Genomic DNA, 20753 nt, shown 5'->3' on the forward strand with positions numbered 1-20753 from the left:
GCCATAGTTGTAATTTCTTTAACGGCTCAGGTTACGGCACTCTCATTTTACTGTCCCTTAAGTTGCTTCACCTACAGCAAAGATCAGAGACACCAGGGACAAGATCACACCAATTTTGGCCCAGCTGTGACACATGGGGGCAGGGGGTCAAAGGTCACAAGGACCAGTGTTGGGTCTTAGTGTTGTTATATATCAATTAGAAGCCATTGGAAGGGGAGTTTCACCCACTTGGAGATAAACAAAAGGGCTTGTCTGCTTGTTGGTTTTAATTATTTAGACATGTTTGGGAAAAGAAGTTTCTCCACATCCACAGCGGGGGCTTCCTTAGAAGCGTGCAAGAAAAAAAATGTTGCAGAAAAAGTAGTGCAGGGAAACTTTGCCCACAAAATATTACACATTAAATACAAAGTTGCACTCAAATTTATTAATATATGTAAAATACAACATGAACTCCGATTGTAAATTATATTTATTTGGAACGTACAGGGCCGAGTGGCCACACAGCTAGGAGACCCGAGTTCGATTCCACCCTCGGCCATTTCTGTGTGGAGTTTGCATGTTCTCCCCATGCATGCGTGGGTTTTCTCCGGTTTCCTCCCACATTCCAAAAACATGCTAGGTTAATTAGCGACTCCAAATTATCCATAGGTATGAATGTGAGTGTGAATGGTTGTTTGTCTATATGTGCCCTGTGATTGGCTAGCGACCAGTCCAGGGTGTACACCACCCCTTGCCCGAAGACAGCTGAGATAGGCTCCAGCACCCCCGTGACCCTCGTGAGGGTAAGCGGTAAAAATGAATGAATTAATTATACAAACAATTAAAGGAAAAGTATTTGCATAAAATAGTGTGTGTGTGTTACATATAAGTTCTGGACCCCCAGACAATTTTGTTAACTTAATGCGGCGCACAAGTCAAAAATATTTGCCCACCCCTGTGCTACAGCCATTTTTAATACCCAAAAACAGGAATAAAATATCCAATCACCTGACTCGACCATGATAAGTGAATTTAAGAGAAGTAGAAGTTCTGATATATATATATATAAATCAAATATTTTCATAGTCATAGAAACCTGTTTATTATTTTTTAACATTATTAGATGTGAAATAACACTCCTATAGTCACCTTTACACTCGTATTACCCAATATAGTTGACATAAAAGACAGAAAACAAGCCATTTAAGACATTATGACAGTGTTGTGACATTAATTTATGGAAAAACTATGTACATTTTGTTTAAATATGCATATTTCTTGACTAAAACTAGTCGGTTTTCAACCATTAAACAGCAATGATTAATCATTTCTTATATTTTTGATGAAAACTTGAAGCACAAAGTGGCAAGGTATTACTGTACATTATATTAGGGTTAGGGTTAAAGTGTAGAAAGGGGGCTAATTCCTCTTTGTGAACATAGTAATGTACTATTACTTTCATTCATCATTAATCATTAAAGTTTGGGGTAGACTCAGGTTAAAGTTAGTTCAGTTTTCATTAGAATATCTAATTGAGTTGAATAGAAACACATATAATATGCTCCTTTTGTATAATTCTGCAGGTCTTGCTAAATATAGGAGGGCGTTTAACTCAAATATGAGTGATTTAACATTAGGGAACTGATTTTTTTGATAAATTGTCGACTAAACGTATTTTCAAATTGTAATAACTTTCAACAAATGGCCAATTTGAACAAATACTCAATGTTTATAAGCTTTACCAATACAAGCAATAGAGTTTAGGGGTTAATAACATTTGAGTGCAAGTGTATTTATGTAATTTTTTCCCCCTAATTTGTGCAAGGTTGTCACTGCCAGACGTTGCAAGTGTTTTACATAACAAAGTACAACACTTCTCTTAAAGTGTAAGTGAAGTTATTAAATTCTTTATTAGTCATAGCACTCAAGTAGGTCTATTTTTGCGTGTTTTGAACGACCTTTAGAGCTTAGCTCCACTCTGAAGAATGAGGTGAGGAGCACAGTTGAAGGATAAATACTGCTGGAAATTTTTTTTTTTTTTTTTTTTGTAGTTTTTGGTGCTCTTTTGGTGCTACTCGAGCTAACATCCCCTCCTCAGCACTCCACAGGCTTTCTCTTGAGGTCTTTTACTATGAGATGAAAAGCAAGTGGCTATCCTTAAGCCTGAGAGGTCCTTGAACACTCTAAAGATACGCTTTACACCCACGCCGTGACACACACACACACACAAAGTTCTAATCGAGAGCAGAAACCTTCATAGCCAGTCATTAATTTCTGTGTTCATGCTTGAAAGCACCTGCTGTGCATGCCTTTAAACACTTCATATGAGCTTGTATGTGAATGTATATGTACATACGTATATGTGTGTGCGTAGCAGTTTATGTTTCCAGCGCTACTATAGTCAAAGGGTCAATCATTCCGCTTCCACTTACCAAGACAGTGTGTGGCTTTCTTTGTGAATCAAGTGCTGCTCCATTCTTTATTTTGCCAAAAGAGGACAAAAGCGTCCATTTAGACCCAATCATTCTAATTACTGTCAATTTCCCGACAATACAGCCAGTGTTTTCAGGTGTTTGCCTGTTCATCATCTCTCCGATTTGTTGTTATTTTTCCTGAACTGCGAAGCCAAAAGCGCATGATCAATTGAGTCTTCCTACTGTGTTGAATTCAAAAGGAATGACCCGCACTTTCTTTTCTCCTTTCCTCTCTCATCGCTTTCTTCCAGTGGAGGGAAAATGTAAGATAGCCATGAACGTTCCTGGTATACACTGAAATCTCTCAATACTTCCTAGATTCTTTTATTTCGTAGTAGTTTCAGCACGTTTCTACTAGACGCAGTCATACTATGACGTAGATAGACAAAGACTGCAGTCCTCACTCGTAGATCAGATGTTAGTCAAATGGGCGGAAAAAAAACACTACGAGATTTTACGCACCTACTCTGAAATTGCACATTTATATTATATTTAAAGATCAGTTTGGCCGATAATATGATTGGTTTTAGTTAAATGAGAGATCTGGTAGTGGGATTTTTCCACCCGTATTTGTTTAGACTTCAGCATGAGATTGTCTGAATCTAAATTATTTATGTTTAAATGCTGACAGGATGGAGATAACTTTGTTTTTTCTATTATCCTTCCCCGTTTTTCCTTATTTCTGCTTCTTACTCTTCTGTTCACCCAAAATGCTTTCTTCCACCTCCTCATTCTCTTAACTCCTCTACGGCTTTTGCTTCTGCTCGGCTTTCTCTACTTCTCTCTCCTCTGTCCCTATCCCTCCTTTATCTTCCAGTGGGAGGAGATCAGTGGGGTGGATGAGCATTATACACCCATCAGGACTTTCCAGGTGTGCAATGTGATGGAGTACAGTCAGAACAACTGGCTTCGCACCAACTGGATTCCCCGTCAGTCAGCCCGGAAGATCTACGTTGAGTTGAAATTCACTCTGAGGGACTGCAACTCCATCCCGTTAGTACTGGGCACGTGCAAAGAGACCTTCAATCTTCTTTACTTGGAGACCGATGACGACCAAGGCACTCACTTCCGAGAACACCAGTTCTCCAAAATCGACACCATTGCGGCGGATGAGAGTTTCACTCAAATGGACTTAGGCGACCGTATTCTCAAACTCAACACCGAGGTGCGTGAGGTGGGGCCAATGACCAAGAAGGGCTTCTACCTAGCTTTCCAGGACGTGGGTGCCTGTGTAGCTTTAGTGTCGGTGAGGGTGTACTTTAAAAAGTGTCCGAACACGGTGAAGAATCTCGCCTCTTTTCCCGATACCGTGCCCATGGACTCGCAGTCGCTGGTGGAAGTCAAAGGGTCTTGTGTGAACCACTCGAAAGAGGAGGAGCCGCCGCGAATGTACTGCAGCACGGACGGGGAGTGGCTTGTCCCGATTGGAAAGTGTCTGTGCAACTCCGGCTACGAAGAAAGGAGCAACACCTGTCAAAGTAAGACACGTCTTATATTCTTGCATGCGGTGTTTCATTTGGTCTTATAGCTCACGTCTTTTATACATTCCTCAGTCAGCCTGCTTTTCTTTGAAATATTGGCATATAATATAAAGCAGAAGTGTTTGATGTGAATACTTTAACACCTCATAATTGTCAGCTCAGAACCTTTTTGAATAGAAACCGTCCATTCTTGAAGTATACATGTGTGTTTTTCAATGGCCTTCAAAAGAACCCAAGAAACCCATAGTGGGGGTGGATGAATCAGCAGTGGCGCATTTATTTTTCCGTATGTGTATGATGCGTTATCCAGGTCTTGGCTGTCGTGTTCAGTATGCAGTAGTTTAATAGTAAGCCTCTTTCTGCATCACATCATTAACTTTGGGAAGATCTGAACCAGAGGACGTAAGAATGGAAGTGATAACACAGAAGAAAGAAGAGGGTTAAGCGAGTGGATGGTGAAAAATGAAATAGCTGTGGTGGTACTTGTGGGTGTCGGTGGAGACATGAGTGAGTCAGTCGGCTTTAAATCAAGTCTGGAGATACTCAATTTCGCCTTGAAAATGTATTGATATCCTGGTGGAGGTTTTGAGAAGTTATCTGGCTACCAAATTGTGGTCGAGGGTCTGGTTGCATCATCATCATGCATTTTCCAGCTTACTGATGCGAGTTGTATCAACATCGTGCAGTCCCTTTTTGTCCGACTATAAAGTACAACTCTATGGAAGGCTGCAAATGTTGGTCATTGTGTTCCACAGTCAGAGCTAATGTGTGTTATTATATTGTTATGCATAAAACGTGAACATAATAGGATGACTGAAATCAGAGGTTATATAAATTTTTTAATTACCGTATTTTCTGGACTGTAAGTCGCTCCGTAATATAAGTCGCACAAGGCCAAAAATGCATAATTAGGTAGAAAAAAACATACATAAGTCGCACTGGAGTATAAGTCACATCTTTTACAGGTGATTTATTTTACAAACTACTTGACCAAAACAGACATTACGTCCTCTTGGAAGGCAAGTTCTAACAATAAAAGCTGAATAGGTGTAAGATATGCTAACACAATGGTTATTCAGCTACACAAAAAATAAACAATAACAGTAAAGGTGTCCAGTTTTTATGTAACATAAACAGTTTTTTCGCTCTGGAGTATAAGTTGCAGGAACAGCCAACCTATGAAAGAAAGTGCGACTTATAGTCCCGGAAAGTACGGTAAAAAGCATTAATCAAACGCCATGGCTGCACGGCGGTCCAGTCCAGGGTGTACCCCGCCTCTCGCCCGAAGACAGCTGGGATAGGCTCCAGCACCCCCGCGACTCTCATGAGGATAAGCGGTAGAAAATGAATGAATGAATGAATGAAGTCGCTCTGGAGTATAAGTCGCAGGCACAGCCAACCTATGAAAGAAAGTGCGACTTATAGCCCGGAAAATACGGTAAAAAGCATTAATCAAACCCCATGGCTGCACGGCGGTGCAGTCCAGGGTGTACCCCGCCTCTTGCCCGAAGACAGCTGGGATGGGCTCCAGCACCCCCGCGACCCTCGTAAGGATAAGTGGTAGAAAATGAATGAAAGGATAATCAAACACCAAAATAGTTGTTGATTAATTGTTGCAGTTCTCTCACTTTTTGTTTTGGCCTTGGTTTTCATACACTGTCTTGGTTATCATACAATATTACACAAAACAAACTACTCCCAGCATTGCTTGTTTATTCAGCCATTTTAGATCCCACATCTTATGCAATACTTTACAAAATACTACAATACTGCAATATCAGGCATCAGCCAGATTCATTTTGCAAACTCAAATGAAAAAGTTAGTAATAAAATGCTGTATAATAAAGGTAAAAATTATATTTTGCATTGGTTTCTGCATATAAATCTATAATCGTTCTCTGTAAAATGTGTTTTTGTTAATACATATTTCAATTTGTATGGTTTCCTATTGAAAAAATTGCTTTGGTTTTTGCATGTTTCAGATTTTTTCAGATTTTTTGGAACAAATTAATAATGAAAACCAAGGTACAAATGTATTTTGGTGTCGGTAGTAATGCCCAAGATAAAATTTGTTGATTTCAAGTTTCTGCAGTGAGCAGAAAGCTCCTCAAAAAATGCTATAAAATCAGTTTTTTGAGGAAAAAAATATAGTGGAGTCTCACTGTGCACCTAATATGTATAAAATAGTAAATGATATCCTGATATTCTTAGAGTTTCATTGACATAACACGCTGTTTTATTCTCAACACATATGACATCTGAATATTTTATTCTGCTACAAATCTTCGAACATCCCGTCTCCTTTCATTTTTATCCATCCCATCTACATGACAATGTCCCATCCCAGAGCTTAAATCCACATTTTGATGATCAACTATGTTGTTTTTAATATATTTTGAAACTCTTAGACTAAACATATCAGCAGTCTACCGTAACATACAATTCTACGGGTTCAATTTCTTGTTTTATTCACACTCCTCTGGTTTAAGCATATGTATGTATGTTTTTTTAAATTACAACCAAAAGTACTTGCAGACGCAGCGTGTGCCATAAAACCTCCAAGTTGTCTTCGATGTGGCTGGCAGCTGTGGTTTATGTCATTCTATACTGTATGTTCTGCGTACTATTATGTGTTGGAAAAGCAGACATATATGCGCTGTAGTTTTTCTGCCATGACGATAATGCTTTTCTTAGACAGGAGAGAATGTCCGCAGCTCTTCTTTCTGGTCTCAAATGTTGCCATATTTATGCGTTTTTTTTCCTCTCCGGAGCTTGGCCCGATGTTCATTAAAGATCAAAGAGAGTGTACTGGGTCAAACTCCTGCTGGTGGGGCCAAGGGAAGTTCTTTTCTGGGACGGTGGACTTCTGGCAGACTTGCTGTCCACAAGATAGGGGACATCAAATGTACAATTGACACAGACACATGAGGATTATTATGATATATTGGTCTTCTGATTGACACACTGACCAGCCAATGCTACTGAAATATTATTGTAATAATTCAAATAGCATTGACATACGTACATACAGTACATATAATTTCAGATTACTACAGTAGGGATGAATTAAGAAAGATTTGTTAATTTTTTCCAAATTGTCTGACAAAAAATGAAACGCATGAAAACCAGGACATTTTTTTTTCATACACATGTATTATTTAATTTATTTTGATTCCATGTGTAATTGGTTTGACCCCGATGACCCAAATCACTGCAACAATTGCTGAACAAAAATTGCTGATTAATCAATTAACCAGTTAATTTTTTGTATTTTATTAATCATTCTAGATTTAAAAATATAAAAGTATCCTAATTTCAGCCTTTCAAAGTTTCATATTTTTTAATATCATTAGTCATACATGCAGCCATCCTCATACCTCAACCTTCATTCGGGTCGCCAGGGTATGCTGGAGCCTACCACAGCTGACTTTGGACGACGCAATCGCAGGGTTCGCATGGATCGTGAATAACATGCATGTGTGATATACAACATGAACAATAAAACACTATCCACGCAGGGTGGCCCACCCCGGGTTAGGGCCTAACTGATTACATGATTAATCAAAACCACCTGCTTCAGATTAATCAACTAATAGAATAATTGTTGGTTGCAGCCCAAAATTATTATGAACCAATAAATCGGTGGTTTAGTTGGTTATTTAGCCGTTAAACTCAATAAAAAATGCACGGACGGTGAGGGTTCTTTGTTTGGGAACGCCATTCCGTGGAATGATGCAATACGGGGCAAACAGACTACGTTATGCGGAATATTGTGCGATAACTAAGACAGATATCTTGAATCTTGTTGAAAAACCTACCATCCAAAAACAAGGCTGTTCAAAATTTGAAGTTTGAACAAGATTTAGTGCTAACAAATGGCAACTTGTTTCCGCTCTCGCCCTCACGAGCCGAGCGGCCGTCTTTCGTTTCCGATCTCCATGTGAATTGTGTGAATGTTTGGATGTATTGGACAATCTCTTATTGAATTCAGGGTGCTCTAATGGACTCTAATAAGGTCTTATGTTACGGCGGAGTGGGACAGCTGCATCAACAGACCCCTGCCGCCCCCACGTGCAGCCACCATGGACCTCGGTGCACAACTCTCTGTCCAGACTCTCTGTGTTAACAGACAGATGAGTGCATGGGGTTAGGTCACCTTACAGACTGATTGCCAGAAAGCTGAACACATATTTACAATAGAGAAGACAGCTAAAAATGATAAATCCGAGCATGTGTAAACCACATCTTACTATGATGGGAAATGTAGTTTATTGTATGTTTGTATGTTTTATACTGGTCACATGTTTGGGGAATGAACAAGAGGTGCATTGATTAGTTATGTTTTGTTTTGCATGGTGTGTTGACGTAATGCAACTTTGTTGTTTATCTAGACTTAAACATTGTGTGTTAAAGTTTCATCATCGGAAAGCAATATTGTTGTTTTTTTAAAGGCGCCATTTAGAGCATGCATGTCTGGTATTAGAAACGTCACAGTTACCAGAATGTGTGCAACCGGTGTCTGCAATGTGTGTGTCATTACATATTTCACAGGATGTAATGCTGTGAGTGCACTTGGATATTTCATCATCTGCGGCAGACAACGTCTTGTTGTCGTAGCATGAGCGGACATGACGGTCATGGTCGTCAGATGACTGTATGCTTTGAGAGCAGAGACTGTGAGGCCAGATCTAATCTAGCTAAGTCAGTCTTTCATCTGTCATTAGAACAAACCGGAGCAGGTGAAGCGACTCCTGTCTAGCATCAGTGTGAAATTCCTGTAACCTTAATTTGATCCTAAAACAGCAAACGGATGTCTGTAAGTAGTGTGTGTGTGTGTGTGTGTGTGTATGTGTATGTTTGCACTTTGCAAATGCAAGCAGCTGTCTGGTCACATGTTGATGAGAAGCCAAACTTTATGCTCTTGCTTGATGCATCAGGACACACAATACCTAAAGCAGCCTGGACTATAATGCTTATAATAACAACATCATAACCTGACAAAAAACACTTGATTTTACGGTCTTTAGTATTGCAGCAGTTTGAATTAAAACACCTTGATGGCTCATTCATGTTCTTTACATAATCTGCTTTTACCGATACTTAGCATTTTTGTATACCAATACAGATACTTACTACATATTTTTTTTAACTACTGATACTGATAACTTTTTAAATATTTTTTTGGTACCATTATGGATTATTTTGTGATTTTTTTTTTAAATCACAGATGACTTTTTTGGCACTTTTTTTTTCGATTCCATTTCCAGTGACTTTTTACTGGTACTGATTACTTTCTTGGAATTTTTAAAAATACTGATACTGGTGATTTTTTTTTTTGGGGCATTTTTAAAAAATCCAATACCGATATCCATTACTTTTTGCGGGTAATTTTTTAGATGCTGATCAATTCCCTTTTTTTTTTAACCAATAAAACTTTTTTTCCCCCACTGATTACTTATTTGCTTATTATCCTGATCAAACAAATGACAAATATTGGCAATATAACAACTTTAATGTACGTACATTGTTCATAACATATTAGTTGCAACATGTCAAAATACCTTCTTGTAAAAAATTTAATATGCGGTTACATTGTATAGTTCAATTGTTACCTTTAAGGGACAAAGATGTGACTTCTAAAATCATTTTTTGTATCGTCATCATCAACTTCAGTAAGATCATAAAGGCTAAAATTGTAAAATAAATATACTAAAGGTGAGTGTGAATGGTTGTTTGTCTATATGTGCCCTGTGATTGGCTGGCGACCAGTCCAGAGTGTACCCTGCCTCTCACCCGAAGACAGCTGGGATAGGCTCCAGCACCCCCCGCGACCCTTGTGAGGATAAGTGGTAGAAAATGAACGAACGGACGAACGAATGAAATATACTAAATTTCTGGTATTTATCATTAAAACTGCATTTGACTACACGATTTATGTATAAAAGACAAGGTTGCACAGTATAATAATAGAGTACCGTAAAATGGATTAATAAGGGACAATTTTCTGGAAAATGTTTTAAATGTTAAACAGGAAGCTGCTTTGTGTTGTTTTTTTCAAAGTAGCATATATTCTTTAACAAATCGTTCAAAAAATATTTTCCCGAAAATTGTCCTTCATAACCCTGTTTTACGGTAATGTTTTTTTTTATGATTAAAATACATATCATAACACGTCTTGTTGGTGTGGTAGTTGGTTCCAGCCACCGCTCTTCTGGTCAGTGCTCACGTGACATGAATGGCTCAGTTCGATTTGACACTAATTTGACCCAAAAAGATACGGAAGGGACGCATTCTTGTTATTCATTAGTATTGACACTTTGACATATTGACATATCGATGCTGCGGAATCGGTGCACCCACCATTAGTCTTTTGTGTATAGTGTTTCCCTGCCCGGGCTCTGTAAAATCACATCCATTGTCTCCTCTCTCCTCCCTCGGAAAGTGTGTGTTTGTTTTTGTTGACCATTATATAACTGCTCGCCTCGCTACGAGAACATGTCGGCTCTGCTCACACACAGGCGTGCATCTGTGTGGTTGCATCTGTGTGTTGTAGCCTTTCTATTTATCTCTTCCCAGAGTAAACTGAGCCATTGTTCCCAGGTCCGGCTGCACACAAATACACATGATACCCTAGATGCTGCTTTTACGCTTGGCCTGCCAGATCCTTGTTGAAGGGCTGTTCTATTCTTTGTGGTTAAGTGAGGAGTTACTGATACTCACATACATCCAGAACGCATATTTTCAACAAAGACAGTCATATCAAACCGTGCTGTCCAGTGATGTTGTGCACGTTTATGTTTTTTTTTTTTTTTTTTGGTTTGGTTAAATGAAGTGTTATACTGTACATGGTTGTGTTCTAGGCTAGAGTTCCTCTGCATCCGTCCCCCTCCTCTCCTGTCACTTTAGTTTAGTGTGAAGGCTTTCTCTGCCGCAGCCTTTTGGCTGGGTGCTCCTTGGAATGTGGCCATTTTGGAGCGAATAAGGAGCAGGAGAGATGAGAAGAAAGGACAAGGCCTGGATTGAGTGCTCCACTTCGGGAGGCGTCATGGTGGTATCGCGGAATTTTGCGGAAAAAAAAAAAAACTGCTAATGAAACAATATCACGACAATGTAAGCAGTAAAAAATGTATACAATTAATTACAATACAACTTTTTCATAACTAAACCTCTTCTGCAGATGCACGGTGACTCGGACACACTTTTTAAAACTTTATTCCTACTTTACACCTTTATTCCTTTTTTAAAAAAATTTTTTTAATTTCCTACGTTACCCCATCTACTGTATCTCCAACTCACAAACACGTATACCTCGGTCTGCAACACTTCATCATTCTCCACCTCACTGTCCCGAGGTGCCTTCAAAGATACTCCGGCACTTATATATATATGTATATTTTTTATTTACTGTGTTGGTTAATTGGTTCCAGACCTTGACCGGTCCCTGGTGTACCCCGACTCCCGCTCAAGGTCAGCTCTGATAGACTCCAATGTACTCTTGACCCTAATGATGTTTAAGCGGCATAGAAAATATATGGATGGATTGTTCCAGACGCGACCATGATAAGTGAATTTCCGGAAAGTCAAACTCATTATGTATAAATTGAATACTTTCATATTTAGAGCATATAAATCCTGTTTATGACCAATAGAACATGAATTTTAACATTATTAGAGCCTTCTGGACATGATATAACACCCCTATAGTCACTTTTACACTAATATTACACAATATAGCAGACATAATAAGAGACAAGAAGATATTTCAGATATAAATAATAATTGTGCTTGTGTGTTTTCCAGTGCTCGGGGAGCTGACTGGGTCTGTTGTTTGGTGCTTGTGTGTCTCACTGAACATCACTGACACTGTATAATACTATAAATCACCTCAATGTTTTTGAATGTGTTTTTATAATGACTAGTTTATTTAGTTTGTAGTCTTGAAAATTCCCCAAAATTCCAAAAAAATTGCTAACAGTCCGTATTTAAATAAAAAACAGTGTGATGTATTATGTAATATATATCTGATGAACTGTGATAGAGTACAATCGCAAAATTTGAAGTTGCAAGGAATCAGTGATTAATCAAATTACATTTTAAAGCCCTGAGAAATAACGCTGGCACGTAAAGATATGCATTCAACTGGGGTATCCACTCCAAGATATGGAGGCCGTCCTGCATGGTGCCCCACACCCCATACAAAAAAGAGAGAAAAAAAAAACTAATTAAAAAGCTTGGTGAGGGACATGAAGTAATCATACCACTCCACTACACACCAGCCTGAAGGGAAATCTGAACGGGGAGGGGGAAGAGGAGGAAAAAGGGGAACGTGGAAAACGTGAAAAGAAGGAGGGAAGAGGATGAGCGTGTAGTTAATTAGAGACACTATTAATTCAAAGACTGGAATTGACTAAGGAAGGCAACTCAGCAATAATTTTGACCTGCTGGAGCGTGTTCATGCCCCAGTGTGAGTGTATGTGTGTGTGAGAGTGAAAACAGACATTTATGCACTCATCCTTTGCTGAATCTGGGGCGTATACAAAGTACTGGTGCAGTGGTCTTGTGCCTTTGTGCGTCTGTCGTATTATGTTGCAAGGAGCAAGGCGGGTTTGTTCATTCGTGGCATTATTGCCTGTTGCGCTCTCTTTTTAGGGCCTTCCACTGCAAGCCAAGGGTGGCGGGTAAGCCTGTCACCCGGGGGGCCCCTGGTAATGTTGGGACTTCAAAGCTGCTGGTAACCACAGGCTCAGGAATTTCAACTTAACACACACAGAAACAAACAAACCCCAATGTACGCATACTACACACACACACACACACACACATAAACACACACACATTGAAAAGATAGATCGATGGGGTGTTTATTTGTTTAAGAGGCCCGGTCGGTTGACAGCACTACTTCACAGTGGTCAGTGTTTGTGTGTGAGCGTGTGTGCATAAGGACTCCATGCGTACCGGTTAGGGTGTCTGTTCACTGCAAAGAAAAGAGTAAAGGAAAAAGAAGAACATAATTTATGTATGTATGTTTGCATGCAAACCACATATGCAATTTATGGGGGTGGAACTCTTCCTGACATGGAGTTTTAGTGTGTGTGTGTGTGTGTGTGTGTGCTTGTGCGGGTGGCCTTACAGTTAGAATGGCCATTGTGGTAAGTGTTGTGTTCACTTACATTGCGGATGTTTGGTCACACATGTAATGTAATGTAATGGTAGGTGAGCGAAGGCAAGCTGAATAAGGAATAAGGAAGGCGGGATAGGGAGGAAAGGGATTCCCTCAGGGAAAAACGGTTGAAACTATTACACCTAAGTTAACACCTAAGTCACTCACACGGTCTACAAAGCACACAAAATGTATTTAAAATAAAGTACTAAAATTATTAAATGGTGGTGGCTTTCCTTTTCTTTGGTGCACCGACATCGGTGGTCTACCTTGGTACCCGAGCGATAGTATAAGCTACATGCGACTACATCTTATTCCGACACATGAGCATAACTAATTCTCGAACGAGTCTCATGTTTAAGAAATAAAACCGCTTTAGGTTGTGGACATTTATGGGAGTGGATTGTAACCCCAAAACACCGTAAACCAAGGACCGACTGTAGGTGTTTACACTGTATATACACAGTGGTACCTTGAAAATAAGTAGTATTTTCATGTAGTATAATAGAAGTAATATTTTCTAAAACTCCAAAAATATTAACAAAAAAATATATTTTTTACGATAATTATTCTTTGTTTTGCTGTTGTTTTTGTCCTCCGCCCCATCCCGCCACCCCAGTTTCTCTTCTTCTTTTCTGTGTTTCTTCTTGCTCCGGTCCGGTCGCTCCAAATGCGCATAACAAAAACATCAAATAACGGCAAATAAAATTTAATACTACAGGGAAGTTGTAGCCAACACCTTTCCTGACACAGAGCAAATTTGTTTAGCATGTAATGACATTTAGATCAACAATACTATCTGCAACCAATGGCTGGATGGGACAAAAAAAAAAAAAAGAAAAGTTATATTATGAGAATAAAGTCAAATTAATTATTAATTATTCTTTTACATGCAGGAAACAGTGCAAAATGCATGTAGATGGTGAATTAAATGAATGATAAAGTACAAGGCAAACACACTGCTTTGTTATGCAAAATATTGTACAATAACCAAAACAGTGTATGAAAACTGGGGGCAAAATGTGATAAACTGAATCATACAAAAAATATATTTTGATGATTTCACTGAATTATGTACTTTGGCAATATACATATTTTTTTTATCATATAACTCTTTATTGGGCGGCATGGCGGTCGAGTGGTTAGCGCGCAGACCTCACAGCTAAGAGACCAGGGTTCAATTCCACCCTCGACCATCTCTGTGTGGAGTTTGCATGTTTTCTCCGTGTACTCCCGTTTCCTCCCACATTCCAAAAACATGCTAGGTTAATTAGCGACTGCAAATTGTCCATAGGTATGAATGTGAGTGTGAATGGTTGTTTGTCTATATGTGCCCTGTGATTGGCTGGCCACCAGTCCAGGGTGTACCCCGCCTCCAGCACCCCCGCAACCCTAGAAAAATGAATGAATAACTCTTTATTAGTGGTAGTTGTATACAACTAATACTAATACTTTTATTTGTATACTTTTAAATATATTTGTGTATGATGCAATGCACAACCGTGAAATAAAAATACAGTATCATTGGTGCAACTGTACCTTATGCTGTATGCACTATGTAAGGTTATTACTACGTGACGTTTGCTGTCCTTCATGCATGCCATGTGACGCTGCCTTAGACTCATCTCAGGGCCCCACGTCTGTCAAGTGTCTCACTTATCTAAACATCTCCTGTAGGCATATATGGCAACATTGTGAGTTACTTGTCAGGAGCATCATGTCACCGTGCATCTGCAATTCTGTATGACGGAAGCTCGCGGCCACATAAATGTCTATCTCCCAACAGCCGTCTGATCTCACCGCTTTTGTCACAAACGCAAGCGTGACAAGCATTTCCACAAACTAGTCGATGACAGCAAAGCAACATCTGTTTTCTCTAGAAATAATTGCCATTGCTGAGCTCCGTCTCGTTCTCTAGTTCCCATATTAACGTGAAAGAATGACAAGGACTCAACTCATCTATCCAGATGTTTTTCTGCTAGACAAATCTCAGCAAAGTGCCTGTTTCCTTATGATGTCACATCATTGTAAAACATCATCTTGCTTTGTGCTGGTTGGATTTTTTAATTCATTGTGTATTTTATCTGAAATCCTTCTGGCTTTTGTCGGATTGCACCTCATTTAAAGTCACATCGTATTACATGTAGATCCACCATCAAAGCATATTGCCTTAATAACAAGAAATAACTGCAATAAGAAGTAGATGAATCAATTTCAGTCGAAATTAAGTGTGAATGATGAAATGAAAAGTCGGCTGAATGTTGAAATAACCTAGAAATGGGTTGAAATTGATTCAGTGACTGAACCAGCAACCGTCAACTGTCCATTAATTAACATTGTCACAGATAATGTTGAATTATGCATACATGTAACAGCCCTCATTTTTTTTACATGTTTATGTGTTTGTTTTATGTTTTTTTCCATGTGTTTGGATGTCCCATTTTGTTCAGCGGTCCTTGAACACACCATAGTTGCATTCTTCAATGTCACAGATAATGTTGAATTATGCATACATGTAACAGCCCTCATTTTTTTTACATGTTTTTTTTTTTCCATGTGTTGAAATGTCCCATTTTGTTCAGCGGTCATTGAACACACCATAGTTGCATTCTTCAATGTCACAGATAATGTTGAATTATGCATACATGTAACAGCCCTCATTTTTTTTTACATGTTTTTTGTTTTATGTTTTTTTCCATGTGTTGAAATGTCCCATTTTGTTCAGCGGTCATTGAACACACCATAGTTGCATTCTTCAATGTCACAGATAATGTTGAATTATGCATACATGTAACAACCCTCATTTTTTTACGTTTATTTTTTTGTTTTATGTTTTTTTCCATGTGTTGAAATGCCCCATTTTGTTCAACGGTCCTTGAACACACCATAGTTGCATTCTTCAATGTCACAGATAATGTTGAATTATGCATACATGTAACAGCCCTCATTTTTTTACATGTTTATGTTTTTGTTTTATGTTTTTTTTCCATGTGTTGAGATGTCCCATTTTGTTCAGCGGTCCTTGAACACACCATAGTTGCATTCTTCAAAGCAAAATTGCAGCTTTCAAACTTTGTTCATCAGTCACTTTACATTATTGTTCATCAGTGGTTAAAAATGTGTATGAGATATACAAGAGGCTTAAAAGTGGTTTGTACAATAGCAGGAGGAGTTTGTCAAAAATCGACATTTTTATGTAGTGTATTGTACTTTAGTCAAATTATTTTGATTTTGAGTGCTTAAAACAAAGCACACATTTTATGTTATTTTGTGGTACTACTCAAAGTTTACACGATTAGGCTTGTTGTTTTAGTTGTAGGGAGAACAGTCCAGAAAAAATTTTGTGATTCTTCCGTATCATTCATTCATTCATTTTCTACCGCTTTTCCTCACGAGGGTCGCGGGGGTGCTGGAGCCTATCCCAGCTGTCTTCGGGCAAGAGGCGGGGTACACCCTGGACTGGTGGCCAGCCAATCAAAGGGCACATATAGACAAACAACCATTCACACTCACATTCATACCTATGGACAATTTGGAGTCGCCAATTAACCTAGCATGTTTTGGAATGTGGGAGGAAACCGGAGTACCCGGAGAAAACCCACGTAAACTCCACACAGAGATGTCCGAGGGTGGAATTGAACCCTGGTCTCCTAGCTGTGAGGTCTGCGCGCTAACCACTAGACCGCCATGCCGCCCTCTTCCGTATCATTGAATAATTTAATAAAAACAACAACACACTGTCTAAAGCAAGTATCACTGTCTGCTCCTGCATGATTATAATGTGAAAAATGTCCCGTCATGGCAAACTGAACATGCGATTAATCACAGGTTAACTGTGTAATAATTGTGATTAATCATGATTAAAATGTTTAAGCCATCAACAGCTTTAATTACATTGAAAGTTTTCACTGTTGTATGCCGTTTCTGATTAAGCCTGCATAGACAGTCTTTTCGTTTCGTATTTATTTAACAAAAGTGAAATTCAATTTATAGCAATTGTGTTTTCTAACACAGTGTATCGTGATCCGTGGGCAGCTGCTGCTACAGAAATATTGACATCAATATAACATTTGCACACTTAGTTAATGAACAGACAGGGCTCAGGAAAATAGTCTTTGGTTACACTTGATTTAATTTCCTAGGTGTTTGTTGCTGTGCCTGATATAGTAACCCTGGTATTATTGGTTTCTCTCTCACCTTAATTAGTTTGTATACTACCTCAGGGAACTTGAAAACATACCATAGGTACACACGCATACTCTAAGACGAGATTAAAAATCCAATCTTTATCATGGAATAAAAGTTTTTATTGGATCTCTGGATTGTGAATTGTGCAGGTGTACCTAATTTTATGGTCTGTGGGTGTGAAAGATCTCTTCTCAATCCTGCCAGACATAACCGAGCTCAATTTAACATCAAAATTACATTTTCTCTATTTTATCTTACTTACTGGCGCATGTCTTTGTGGCAGCACAGTCTTAATTTCGGGTTGGAAAAATGATCTTTTTGTTCTTTGAAAAGAAACTGCTTTTTCTCAGCTGTGAGATTGATATAACATCCAAAAGAAAACTTGATAGACCTAAAAATGAGCCTGAGTAAAAATGTGAAATCTTGTATCAGCTCAGTAAATTTTATCTGTGAACCTTATAAGTAGTATTTTTTGTACAATTATCCTTAAAATGACCTGGATAATTTGTTCTCTTTCATGTTTCCCTTAAAAAAAAAAAAATCTGATCAGACACAGGCTCTGTTCACAATGTGTGCGTGTGAAAAAGACACAGAGAAAAAAATTAATGCACGGTTTAAACGAAAGAGACACATCTGTCAATATACTGCATCCCGGTCATTAGTAAAGCAGTGGTGGTCAGGAGAAGACGATGCGCTTACCACTGCACAAAGGCATTCTCAACACCCACAGACACAGACACTCACACACATCCTGTGGTCATGCGGTATTTGGGGCCTATGACAAGTCAGGGTGTTTTGCACGTCGGCACGTTGTGATATTCATCGGCTATTGAAAACAGAAGTACACTTGAAATGGGAGCAAATGGAAGTTTGTTTGAAAGGTACATTTTTTGTTTTTCACTGTTGGTCTCTAGACCAGGGGTCTCAAACACGCGGCCCGCAGGACACTAGTTTGAGGCCCCCGCCTTGATATGAAAGTTTAATGTTAGTGCGGCCCACGCAAGTTTGATATGGATGCTGTATGGTATCATGTACCCAGAAAAAATTATTACGTTTGATTAATGTTCATGTTAAAGGTTAAATGACTGTTAATAGTTATCCTCCCTATCCGTGTGGAAGTGGTAAGTTTTTGGTTATTTAAGTTTAAAGGAAATAACTTGAAGGCTACCGTTTAGGTCGCTAGCTCTCTAGTTTGCGAGTTAGCATGTGTCTCAAGACCCTGCAGTTGCGCAATATGTTGTAAATAAAAAGAGTATAAATGTGACTATAGTCGTGTTTTGTCATGTCTACAGGGCTCTAATAATGCTTTGTTCATTTTAATCTGAAAAAAAATAATTTGTCTACCCACCAACTATATGTGGTTTCTTAAGTTTTTATTATTTGCCGTTTTATTATTATTATTATTATATTTATTTATTTATTACTGATTGATTGATTTTCTTTATTCTTGATTTGTTTATTTATTTTTCATCTTATTTTGTGAAGAAAAATAAAAAGTAACATATTTGAGAACAGTGGAATGTTTTATCAGAGCTTTTCTTGTAGAAAATTGGAACCAACATTTTTTTTTTTAATAAATGCGTTTTTTTGTTTTTTTTTGGAAAACCTGATGCGGCCCAGTCTCACCCAGACCTGAGCTCCAGTGGCCCCCAAGTAAATTGAGTTTGAGACCCCTGCTCTAGACTGTTGTTTACTTTGATTTAAAAAATGGACACAATGGAGACATAGGGATATATTACCTTTTTTGTGTATGGCTACAAGACGATTGATTAGTGAGCTTTTAAAATTTGGACTTGGGTAAAGGAGGGCCAGTCCTTCCTACACGCAGAACATGTGTCATGCCGAAGGCCCCACAACTCCCATTTTACGCAACGGGGAGCATTCTTGGCAATGCACAAAGGATGTGCATTCAGCTGCCTGGTAGTAAAACTAAATCCGGTTTTCTACTAGGTAAATAGTACACCACTTTACATTAAATTTTACAGCAAACCTATTTACTGTCTTTTGCCTACTTTGTCACCGATTTTAGAATAAAATCATAGAATTGACCAGTCAGTCCCTGCTGGTATCATGGTACAATGAGCTTCTTTTGGTTTTCGCTGGCATTTCGAGATACAGTCATTTTGAATAGGGTCCCAATTAGGCCTGAGGCACCCCTGGGTTAAACTGTCTCACGTTTTGCACCACTGACTGACAGCTGACCCACGCACAAGACATGAAACCTTTCAAAAGACCAAGGAGTGAATGGCTGCAGAAATATAATCTCTGCATTTGGATACAGGGGGGACAATGCAAGCACTGAGACGTCGGACTCAGTAAAGTTAAAGTGATTGCAGTTTCAACAATGCGAGTGCAATTTGATATGTCGTTAATGAAAAGATTTTTTTTTTGGGGGGAAAGCTTTGCCCTACGGAACAAAACTGCAGTACATACTGATGTAAAGTGAATGAAATGTCCTTACTCCCCCCAATACGTAGTAGATACTTTGTTTGGGTACTCCATTCCATGGAATGATTCGCAGGCAAACAGCAGGATATATAATAAGCAGGGATTTTTTTTAAGATTAAGATATGCCTTTATTCGTCCCTCAGTGGGGAAATTTGTAGAAATTTGAAATTTGTTGAAATTTTTCCTATGATCCTACGAAAACCGTGAGGTACCGCAGTAATTTTTTTAATTGTCTGTCGCTATTTAGAGTCAAAAGTTAACAAACCTATACGCCAACGTTAATTTTTGAACACATTTTCTTTGCATGAATGCATAGCAAAATAAGCGTGCATAGCTACTCAAGCCATCTCTAACCCTAAAATATCCTTATGGTCCCTGAAATGGTCCTTACACACTTTTCTTTATTCCCACAGTTGATAATATGAGATAAAGGAAAACCCCATTGAACACTCATTTATTGCACACTGCACACTTCTCTGTCTACTTGCAGGAAGCAAAGCAGTGACATTTACCTTAGCGCTTGACTTGGAAATGCTATCAGATAGAATGACATGCCCTCTAGTGTGTTCTTGTGTGCGTGCGCAGCTGTGGCAGTGGGTCATTTGCGTGCAAGCTACATACTGCTGTGTATGCATATAAGTGTGTGTGTGTGTGTGTGAGTTTTGCGTGTGCTGATTAAATGCGGTCAGGCCTCAGCGATCAGGCCTTTAACTGCCCCGCACTCTGAATGCCAAACACAACTGAGCATGCTCAGTGCAGCCATGCGTGGCGACTGGAACACGGGCAAACCTTAAAGGCCTGCAGCTGTGTGGATGTTTGGGTGTGTGTCTTTCCTCATCTGTGCTTGACCTTTAGCCTCTGTCTCTTGACCATGTTTAGCATTCTTATGCTGCGGTGTCCAGCTTTAAAGGGGGGCTATTATGCTTTTTTTTCCACTTTTCTGACCTATAAATGCAGTTAGAATGTTGTATTCTCGTGTTAAACTATGCCAGTTAGTAGTTTCAGATAATGACATTGGGAATT

General features: G+C 38.9%; 1 protein-coding gene across 4 annotated transcripts in view; it reads left to right on the forward strand.

Moving 5' to 3' along the window:
- The window catches only part of epha3 (eph receptor A3), a 144281-nt gene that overhangs the window by 19915 nt on the left and 103613 nt on the right, over window positions 1-20753 (forward strand). For 3 of the 4 annotated variants that reach the window (XM_058082512.2, XM_058082511.2, XM_058082513.2), the window contains exon 3: window positions 3271-3931. In XM_058082512.2, coding sequence (XP_057938495.2) covers window positions 3271-3931 — 661 coding nt within the window. Of the gene's footprint in view, window positions 1-2704; window positions 2741-3270; window positions 3932-20753 lie in introns of all 4 variants that reach the window. The other variant, XM_078795124.1, reaches the window with a different exon arrangement.

This window comes from Doryrhamphus excisus, linkage group LG12 (genome assembly GCF_037039965.1).
Source record: "Doryrhamphus excisus strain RoL-2023G ecotype Guam linkage group LG12, RoL_Dexc_Guam_v1.1, whole genome shotgun sequence".
Taxonomy (NCBI): domain Eukaryota; kingdom Metazoa; phylum Chordata; class Actinopteri; order Syngnathiformes; family Syngnathidae; genus Doryrhamphus; species Doryrhamphus excisus.